The sequence below is a fragment of the Barbus barbus genome (genome assembly GCF_936440315.1).
Source record: "Barbus barbus genome assembly, chromosome: 35".
Lineage (NCBI taxonomy): Eukaryota > Metazoa > Chordata > Actinopteri > Cypriniformes > Cyprinidae > Barbus > Barbus barbus.
Genome location: NC_136763.1, coordinates 12,431,570 through 12,442,434, shown reverse-complemented (window position 1 = coordinate 12,442,434; position 10,865 = coordinate 12,431,570). Strand labels below are relative to the sequence as shown.

Genomic DNA, 10,865 nt, shown 5'->3' with positions numbered 1-10,865 from the left:
TGGCCTCACCTGCTTCACCCATGATAACCAGCACTGGCAGACCGCGCCCTTCTGGACAAGTACTGCAGAGCATAGGATTTCACATCAGTGTTTTTTCATACATCACACAAAACCGTATTTAATATGTTTGCCAAATTAATTAATGATGTGATTTCACTTATATTATCTTTTTGTGTTGTCAGTGGGTCCATTTTGTGCTTGCACCAGTGCCAACAATAACACTTACTGGTGTCTGAGGACTATCAATGAGACACACAACTTCCTATTTTGTGAGTTTGCCACTGGCTTCCTAGAGTATTTTGATCTGAACACAGACCCTTATCAGGTAGGTCTCTTTTAGACTTGAAATAATCATGGGGACTCCTCTATGGAGTCAATTTAATGCCACCTATATATGCAAAAGAATAAAGTTTTGCAAAAGAAAATAAAGTTTTGCAAAAGAAAAATAAAGATTGCAAAATAAAAATAAAGTATTGAGAGAAAAAATTCAGTTTTGCAAACAGAAATAAAGAATCACAACAATTAAGAAATAATTAATTGCAAAAATCAATGACGGTTGTAAAAGAAGCTAATGAACTTGGATCCTATTTTATCTCTGCAGCACATTTTCCATGCTCACACCTACTAATTCATTTACAACGCTCCATTTATTTTGCGTTTCAGTCAAGCATGAGGTCGCGATACCATTTTCCCTTTGCGCTTCACTTTTCTTAGCGTTTCACTTCATGGCACTGTTTTGACGTGGGGGTGGAGTCAAGAAACTGGGGCATGTTCAGAAGGCCTGGGCACGCCCACCACGAAGCCACGTCATTAGCTGGAGATGCAGATTGCAACAGGTTCGAAAGTTAGCATGGCAGAGCAGAGGCCTGTGGGTGGATTCCAGGTATGTAAAGTTGGTTGTTTCATTTTATTTCACTAACATTAAAATGTATGTTGTTTTGTTAACTAAATGTGATTACTATTAACGTCATCTGCCAAAGTTTAAGAAGTTAGAGATCAGTTACTCGCGCATGTGAACGAATATGCACGTGTTTATACTGTTGATGGATTATGTTGTTTACTTTTATTGATTATGATGTTCTTACACTACAAAGTAGGCAAAATATGTTATATTGTGTCTCTTCAAATAGCAAAACAGCTAAAACCAGGAAATGATTGCATTTTTCAGAAAATTGTCTGGTCACCCTAGTAACAAGCAATGTACTCCATCAATTATTACCTAGTGAAGGACAGGCTGATTTTGTCTACATTATGTTGTATGCATGAGTAGGCTTATGCCTAATAAAACCACCGCTTAAACTGATCTCTAACTTCTTAAACTTTGGCAAACGGCGTTAATAGTAATCACATTTAGTTAACAAAACAACATACATTTTAATGTTAGTGAAATAAAAGGAAACAATCAACTTTACATACCTGGAATCCACCTGCAGGTTTCTGCTCTGCCATGCTGACTTTCAAACCTGTTACGATCTGCGCTTCCAGATAATGACGTGGCTTCGCGGTGGGCGTGCCCAGGCCTTCTGAACATGCCCCAGTTTCTTGACTCCACCCCCAAGTCAAAACAGTTCCATGAAGTGAAACGCACAGAAAAGTGAAGCGCAAAGGGAAAATGGTATCGCGACCTCATGCTTGACTGAAACGTAAAATAAATGGAGCGTTGCAAATGAATTAGTAGGTGTGAGCATGGAAAATATGTGTTGCAGAGATAAAATAGGATCAAAGTTCATAAATAATTGCAAAAATTAAGATATAATTCAAGAAGCTTGTTTGCGCAAAACTTAATTTGTTCTCCCAGTACTTATTTTATTTTGCAATCTTTATTTTTGTTTGCAAAACTATTTTTTTTTGCTGAATACCTTATTTAACTTTATTCTTTTGCAGATATATGTGGCATTAAATTGACTCCATAGACCCCCATCATTTCCACTTTTGTTATTTTCTGTGCAGCTGATAAATGCTGTGAGCACACTTGATCATGATGCAGTGAATCACATGCACCAGCAGCTCATGAAACTGCGCAGCTGCAAAGGTCACAAAGAGTGCAATCAGGAGACAGGTGAGTCATGCCACGTGATGAATGTTTTGGCATTGATGTTGCATTTCAACATAATACCTGTAAACACAATCTATAACCCAATGACACATTATCTCTTATAGGTGGTAAAGAAAGAAACTCTTTGTACGATTACAGGTATGGCTTCATTCCTGTTTTAATGGCTAACTAAAATGGATTATTAATAAGTGTGTGTGTGTGTGTGTGTGTGTGTGTACAACTGTTCTGAAGTGATAAGTGGTAAGATTTTTTTTTAAAGACAGTAATTCATATATTCAGCAAGAGAACATGAAATTGACCAGTAACCGTAAAGACATTTATAATGTTACAAACTATTTCTATTTCATAAATAAAATAAAGCTCTTTCTATTCAGCAAAGTATCATGGTCTCCAAAAAATATGAAGCAGCACAACTGTTTTATTATCTGGAATAACTGGAATATAAATATTTCTTAAGCAACAATCAGCATATTAAAATAGTTTCTGAAGGATCACACTGAAGACTGGAGTAATGACTGCTGAACATTCAGCTTTGACATCACAGAAATAAATTATATTTTAAAATGTAATAAAATAGACCAGTTATTTCAAATTGTAATAATATTTCACAATATACTGTTTTTACTGTATTTTTGATCAAATAAATCCAACCTTGGTAAACTAAAGAAACCTTTAAAAAAATAATAATCTTGTGTGTTTGTGTTATCATTACAATAATTTTTAATTATTATAAAGTATATAACTATTAAATGTAATAATATTAATATATACTACTAATAAATAAAAATATCTACACACACACAGAGACACACACACATGCTTATATTTATTACTGTTATAAAGATTAGATATTTTTATCTCATCTATTTCTTATCTTTGTTGTGTGTGTTTGTGTTTTTGCTGGCGTGGGGTGCTGTGTGTGTGTGCGCTCCACATGCTTCAGGCCTCTTCATCGTCGAAAGAGGCCAAAAGTGAAGAAACCATCCTCCAAATCAATGTGAGTTTGTTGTACACACCATCTGCTTAATATAATTCAGCCAGCCAGTTATCAGCCCTAATCCTCAGTAGCCCTCTTCCCTCTGTCACACAGTGTATGTTCATGCTGTCCCTCGCCACATGAGCAGCTTTTTAATTTCTTCTGACATTCCTTTAGATGCGCACGTGACGACAAGAGTCCTACATTACTGATAAAAAAGTGTGCTAACATAATACAGAATGGTGCAGAGCGTCCCACTGCCATAATTACACATTGTCCTCATTTTGTACTTGACTTTCTTTTGTCTTTATGTTGTCCATATTCTGCTGAAACCTGAAGTTCCGTTCTCAGAACTAAGATTTGTTATTGTTTGTTTACTCAGGGGCCAAATTTGGGAAGGATGGGTAGGTTAGATCTGTCTCTACTATCCACTGTGAAGGATGCGCAGAGGTGAGGAATGTGAACCGATGAACTCCTGACCCAAGGACAGAAAGTAAACTCTGCAGTCGTCTAGCTATAATGAAGTGTGGAGTTGTATCGGTGTGACCATCTCAGTTTCTCTCTCAATGCAGTTCATTAATGTTTCTATTCACATTTTTTTGATTTGCTACATTTTTTGTGAACTTTTTAATGAAAGACTTCCATCATGAAAACTTTTTACCATAATGGGCTTCGATGGAGATAGGCAAATCTCTGTCCAATCAAGCATGTAACATTTTGTGGCTAAGATCGATCACCTTCACTGCTCTCATACAACGAGAAAACTCACATCGCTCATCATCAAGATATGAACCTGTCATCTATTTTTCAGTAAACGCACTACTTTATCATTTCTGTAAGACTGTGGGACTCTGATAATGTGTTAAACGCAGAGCCAGTGTGCTCTGACTTCTCTGCTGCTGTGGATATTGTAATATTACTCTCAAAGTGAAAACCCCAATGAAATGTCATAATACTTTACACATGTTGTGCTATAATGATGTTAATGTCACCTGCAACCTATGTGATTCTCTTCATGGAAATATTACTTTTTGAAACATGGTGCTACTGTAAGTTAACATTTGGAACTGAATGCTGCATAGTGTGTATTTGAATGTATGTGCAATTAATGTAAATATTAGAATATTTTTACCAGACTGAACATACGGGAGTTTGTCTCTGTGAAAGGAGAGCACCCTCAGTCTAACAAAGGTTTTACGTTTATTTGAATGCACTTATTAATAACATACTAAACAGTGTTTGAGTAGTGTGTCATAATAGTTATGAAATTTCAAATATTTGTGTAGTTGTCAACCAATTCCTTACTTTTTGCTGTTTTCCTTTGCCTTGAAATTTGGAAAACTATGAGGGTGTAGTAGTTGGTGAATAAAGTGTTAAATACCCATGTGTACTTTTTATATTCCCCATAAATACACTGAACAAAATTATAAAACAACACTTTTGTTTTTGCCCCCATTTTTCATGAGCTGAACTCAAAGATTTAAGACTTTTTCTATGTACACAAAAGGCCTATTTCTCTCAAATATTGTTCGCAAATCTGTCTAAATCTGTGTTAGTGAGCACTTCTCTTTTGCCGAGATAATCCATCCACCTCACAGGTGTGGCATATCAACATGCTGATTAGACAGAATGATTATTGCACAGGTGTGCCTTAGGCTGGCCACAATAAAAGGCCACTGTAAAATGTGCAGTTTTACTGTATTGGGGGGTCCGAAAACCAATCAGTATCTGGTGTGACCACCATTTGCCTCACGCGGTGTGACCACCATTTGCCTCACGCAGTGCAACACATCTCCTTCGCATAGAGTTGATCAGGTTGTCCACTCCTCTTCAATGGCTGTGCGAAGTTGCTGGATATTGGCAGGAACTGGAACACGCTGTCGTATACGCCGATCCAGAGCATCCCAAACATGTTCAATGGGTGACATGTCCGGTGAGTATGCTGGCCATGCAAGAACTGGGATGTTTTCAGCTTCCAGGAATTGTGTATTATCATGCTGCAACATGAGGTGATGGTCATGGATGAATGGCACAACAATGGGCCTCAGGATCTGATCACAGTATCTCTGTGCATTCAAAATGCCATCAATAAAATGCACCTGTGTTCGTTGTCCATAACATACGCCTGCCCATACCATAACCCCACCGCTACCATGGGCCACTCAATCCATAACATTGACATCAGCAAACCGCTCACCCAGACGACGCCATACACGCTGTCTGCCATCTGCCCTGTACAGTGAAAACCGTGATTCGTCCGTGAAGAGAACACCTCTCCAAAGTGCCAGATGCCATCGAATGTGAGCATTTGCCCATTCAAGTCAGTTACGATGACGAACTGCAGTCAGGTCAAGACCCCGATGAGGACGACCAGCATGCAGATGAGCTTCCCTGAGATGGTTTCTGACAGAAATTCTTTGGTTATGCAAACCGATTGTTACAGCAGCTGTCCGGGTGGATGGTCTCAGACGATCTTGGAGGTGAAGATGCTGGATGTGGAGGTCCTGGGCTGGTGTGGTTACACGTGGTCTGCGGTTGTGAGGCCGGTTGGATGTACTGTCAAGTTCTCTGAAATGCCTTTGGAGACGGCTTATAGTAGAGAAATTAACATTCAATTCACGGGCAACAGCTCTGGTGGACATTCCTGCAGTCAGCATGCCAATTGCACGCTTCCTCAAAACTTGCGACATCTGTGGCATTGTGCTGTGTGATAAAACTGCACATTTTAGAGTAGCCTTTTATTGTGGCCAGCCTAAGGCACACCTGTGCAATAATCATTCTGTCTAATCAGCATGTTGATATGCCACATCTGTGAGGTGGATGGATTATCTCGGCAAAGGAGAAGTGCTCACTAACACAGATTTAGACAAATTTGTGAACAATATTTGAGAGAAATAGGCCTTTTGGGTACATAGAAAAAGTCTTAGATCTTTGAGTTAAGATCATGAAAAATGGGGGCAAAAACAAAAGTGTTGTTTTATAATTTTGTTCAGTGAATATATATTTTTTTCTAGAAAGAACACAAAAACTTAAAAACAACTTAAACAGAAATTTGGTAAAACAACAACTAAAACCAGCCTAAAACTAGTTTACTGCTCTGTACCTCTCCGCCAGGTTGGCCTCGCTGTTGGCTGTTTAAACCAGTTATTTTGAGCAGTGTTATGAATTTTCTGACGCTATAGATTTCTGTGGGTGTGGATCTCTCTATAAATGGATTATATATGTGGATACTATTCTTACGACTTCTTTTACCCTGCTACCAAACTAAATAAATAAATCACATTTTACAGCCAGACTGACGGGAGGCCATTAGATAATCAGCTAAATCAGCTAAACACCAGCTAAATCTAGCTTGGCTAGGCTGGGAGACCAGATAGACAGCCTAAGCCTAAACCTAAACCATCATGCACACATTGTGTATTTTAAGCAGTGTAGCTGTAGCATCACTGAAAAACATTTCAGTGTGTGCTCCTCGTTTACAACATGTTACCTTGTTCGCCAGCAGGTGGCGCTATTTGAATAATCCGATATAAATCCCTTCAGGCAATCAAACATTTGAATCCAACTCAACCTGAATTTGCACCTGTCGTGTAGTATAATCCAACACCTAAACTCTCCAAAGCATGTAGTTGGTTTTACTAAAGTTGTTGGGCGTCACAATTACTCAGTGTATAGCAAACCGTTGTGACTCTATCTGTGTGTGTAGGGGGTGGAGAGAGAGAGAGAGAGAGAGAGGTGCCCACGAGACACCCCCAGCCACCCAGCTCACGCGCGCGCAGCAGCATTTGGGACTCTATGCACATCACGAAGCTCTCGCAGGACGTCCGACAGACCTAGGAGATAAAGTTTTACCGTCTTTACCCACTCACTTTATACTTTTGGTGGTATAACCGTACAATGTGAGGAGAATGGCTGGGACAAGGTAAGTTTCAGTCCTTTTTTTTTTTTAAAGAAAATTATGCAAGTTTTGACACGAAGGGTTAGCGCGGTGTCTCTTAAACGTTAGCCGCTCAACTAGTTTAGCTCTGTAATTGAATTATTACTTTACAGTATACTTCAAATTGCTATTTAAGTCGCCTATAAGACAGTATGAGGGAAAATATGGCGATTGTGTGAATGAAGCGATGATTTTCCCACGACTTCACGACTCACGAGGGTTCAGTCTTATGTGATATTTTGCTCAGTTTGCTGTCGTGTCATAAATCAGCATCTATGCTGGAGGCCAACTTATGTATTTGATTTGATTTAACTTCTACTGTAAACACTGGCTCACAGGAACCCGACGATCTTTGGCTGTTTGGACTAGTATTTCAATCACTGAAATCTCAGGCTGGTCTCATCTGATGCATGAAAAGGTTAAACTACTGCACAGTTCGCTGATCTTGACACATTTAATAAAACAGGTTTCACAACTTTGCCCGACATTAGTTTTTAAAATAGCAATATTTCCGTTTTTGACTTAATCACACCATTACCTCTTTTTAAGCTATATGTCAGATATTTAAATAAATAATTCAGGTACTTCATCCTGAAGGTCTTCTAATATTTCACTTGCTTTGAGTTCAATAACATCACACAGGCTCTGGTGAGACTTTTAAAAAAGTTTTGTACATAATTGTAAGTTAAATAATTTTGTTTACATTTTTTCAGCCACAACCATGATGTTTAGGAACCATCATTAAAAAAAATGTTTGGGATTGTTAGACAAATTAATTTTAGTCAACAAGGTGACATTTAATGTTTTTTATTAAATAGTTCAAGGTAATTGTGTGATTTTTCTTTCACAATCATATTAACGCCTTTTATGAAGATTTTTATTTTTATTTTATGAAGATATTTTTAGATAATTTCTGTCATTTTAAGAGTAGCAGGTCAGTGGCACCAGAGAAAAATTAGTAATCTGATACACAAATGCTAGGAAAAATATTTTGTCAGTATTGAATTATATTCTGTGTGGTTGTGGTGACAATTCAATAGATGCTGCTTAAAATTCGAAACCATCCTGTATGCTCAATTAATTCATACACTAAAGTGTGGGATTTGTCAATATTTATAATAAATATGTATGGCATAATGGCTCATTCTTTTTTAATCTGAGTGTGTTAACAAATGCACATATTGTTTTATAATTATCATTTATTATATTATAATTCCTTGATATGTAAACTATATTTTTTCGATTTTGTGTCCCATTTTGTTCCAATACAGAAAAATCAGTGTTGTATGAGATAGTGAATCTGGTCTAATTCAAAAGTGTTATATTCAAAGCTTCTTAATATCGGCTGATGGTTACAGGAAACCAACAGAACCCTCTTTGATATCCCACAAAACCTTTACTGTGGTTAGACACACTGAAGTCACATAATGTGAGCTGGGGACACATGTTGTGTTTACTGGTGCTGCACTGTCAGAAAGACACAGAGCATCTGTTAAGCACAGGCTTACAGATGTACGAATTAATTAAATTCATTAAATAAAAATGTAGTCGACCCTCTTTTTCCACCCTGAGCTTGATTATGACACAGATGCTGAAGTGTAAATAGATGAAAAGAGGTGGTTGAAAGACTTTAACTGTTTGATGTAACACACTACCAAGCTTTGATCAGCCATATTATTGATGGCTCTCTGTTCCTCTTTCCAAGTTCCGTGTTCAGAAGCTGAACAAGGGGCATGACATTAGACACTTGATGCTTTTTGAAGCCACGTCTCTGTACACTGAAGTTTGAAGCTTGTTTAAAATGCTTCAGATGGTGTTGTAGATTTGCACTACTCTCTAATGTGATTAGAGACCGTTGATGGGCACTTTTGTGGTCTGTTCCAGCTTTTCAGTTCCAGCTAGTGAGTGTAAATGTATGTTTTTGACAACCTGAGGTTTATCTTTGATCCAGAATGGGATCTCACAATAGGATGTTTTTCCCCTGTTTACATGTCTGGTACACAATAGTGTGCAGACAAAAGGGAGGACGTAGTATTGTGACAGCAGTTTAGCACCAGTGCTTTAACAAGACCTTTGAGCTCAATGTGAAAAGCATCCAATGGCTCATCTCCAGCGCTCTGCCTGAGGGTGTGCCTCGCAGGCCAATGAGTTGCTTTTCTGTTCCAGTTTTGTTTGTTTTTTAGTCAAGATGTAGTCAGATGATGATGCTTTTCTTTTGTATCAATGATACACAGTCAATCAGTGCGTCACAAATAGTTATGTGGTTTTTAAAATAATACAGTGAATTTCGGCTGTTATCTGTCACAGTTTCTTTTTGTTGGTCTGGCAAAGACATTGACACTGCATCACTTTTGAAGGTGCATTCATTTTAATAGAATTAAGCACAATTTTTTTTTTCAAAACAGACTAGTTGCCTTAAGTTGGCATTTTGTGGAAATTCATCCTATCCTATTGATTAGGACACAAACCCATTTTTGGGTTGAGTGATATTTTTTTTCTGGTGACGTATACGAGACTTTTGCAATCATTTAGTCCACTAAAAGCCCTTTCTTCCAGTCTGTCAAATTCACATTCAGAATGGCCTCCAATTAAAAACTGATGCATAGACCACATCCCCACCCTCTTTTTTTCCCATGTCCCTATTATAATATTATTTTGATATAGATCAAGCACAGATAAGCCACTGTTTACAAGTAAAAACAGTCCAAAACTGTTCTAAACAAATATGTTTGATGTGGGAGGACAAGAAGGGATGGATTTTTTCATCATTTCATTCAAAACCAGCCTGTATGCATGTTGACTGCTTTACCTGCCAGCATTAATGGGCCAACAAATAACTATAGGATTAACAGTCAAATTATTTGATCAGAGTCTTTTGAAACACATTTATTGTTATTAGTGCTATTTGAATTGTTTTATTGGTATTCTTATGTCTCATCTCCTGTGTTTGTTCAGCATGGGGCACTTAAAATGCAGCTGTTGACCCCACCTTGACAATTTACACCATTAATGTGCTAATCTTTTGCAAAACTTCAGGCCTTTTGGCAGAAAGCATTATTTTTATCTTGTCCTTACTAGGACCTCCCTACCAACAAACGATAACAACAACTCAATCAGTTGGGCATTCGGGGCTCCAATTCCCATCTCCTAGGAGCTCGCTTTGACAACATTGTCCTTTGAGGTGGTTAGGTGACCCCTGACCCTCCTCCCACCCAGTCACCCAGCATGACCCTCAACACTGAGAGAAAATTTGATGTGTTGAATTTGATATTTTTAAACACTCAGAGTAGATGGTAGAGTTTAACTTGTTGCCTGTATGACTCTTGCCGGATACGTTATGATAAAGTCATCATGTACAGCAGGAATGGTCAGCTCAGGGAACAGTTAATCTCTTTTTATCTTACTGAATCTTTACAGTTGCCTCTGTATTTCAGAATGAGATGTTCATTCAAAAGAAGTATTGATACTGACGTTGACAGCTGGTAGTAGACAAGCGACTCTGTATTTAAGCGCATATCTATGCTGCTAACTTCAGTGTGTATTACCCCCACACACATGTCCATTCACGTCTCACTGTTGCTGTCAGTTTGCTCGTTTGTCCTGAATAAGGCCTTTGGCGTTGTGTGTGAGCGCATGCCTGCAAGTCAGATTTGTCCCCTCTAGAAAGAGGATTTATTGTTTTGCTAACACAGTTGCTGTTTGGCAGTTACAGACTTCCCGCCTGGAACTTCCAGTTTCCGGCAGCAGTGTCCACTGAGACAGGAAGTAGATCAGCAGCAGTGTGGACAAAAAAGCCATATAGCACATATAGGCAATGCATCATCCCAATGAGGTCAACTTTTCTTTCTTTATTTAGAAAGAATTCCCGGAAAGGGGGTTGTAGTTCAGCATCTCAG

General features: G+C 38.2%; 1 protein-coding gene across 1 annotated transcript in view; it reads left to right on the top strand.

Moving 5' to 3' along the window:
- Window positions 1-6,573: 6,573 nt before the first annotated feature.
- LOC306855171 (rho GTPase-activating protein 39-like) overlaps window positions 6,574-10,865 on the top strand; it is a 34,765-nt gene continuing 30,473 nt past the window's right edge. Inside the window, exon 1 of the mRNA XM_079393649.1 lies at window positions 6,574-6,954. Coding sequence (XP_079249775.1) covers window positions 6,941-6,954 — 14 coding nt within the window. The 5' untranslated portion in view covers window positions 6,574-6,940. The remainder of the gene's footprint in view (window positions 6,955-10,865) is intronic.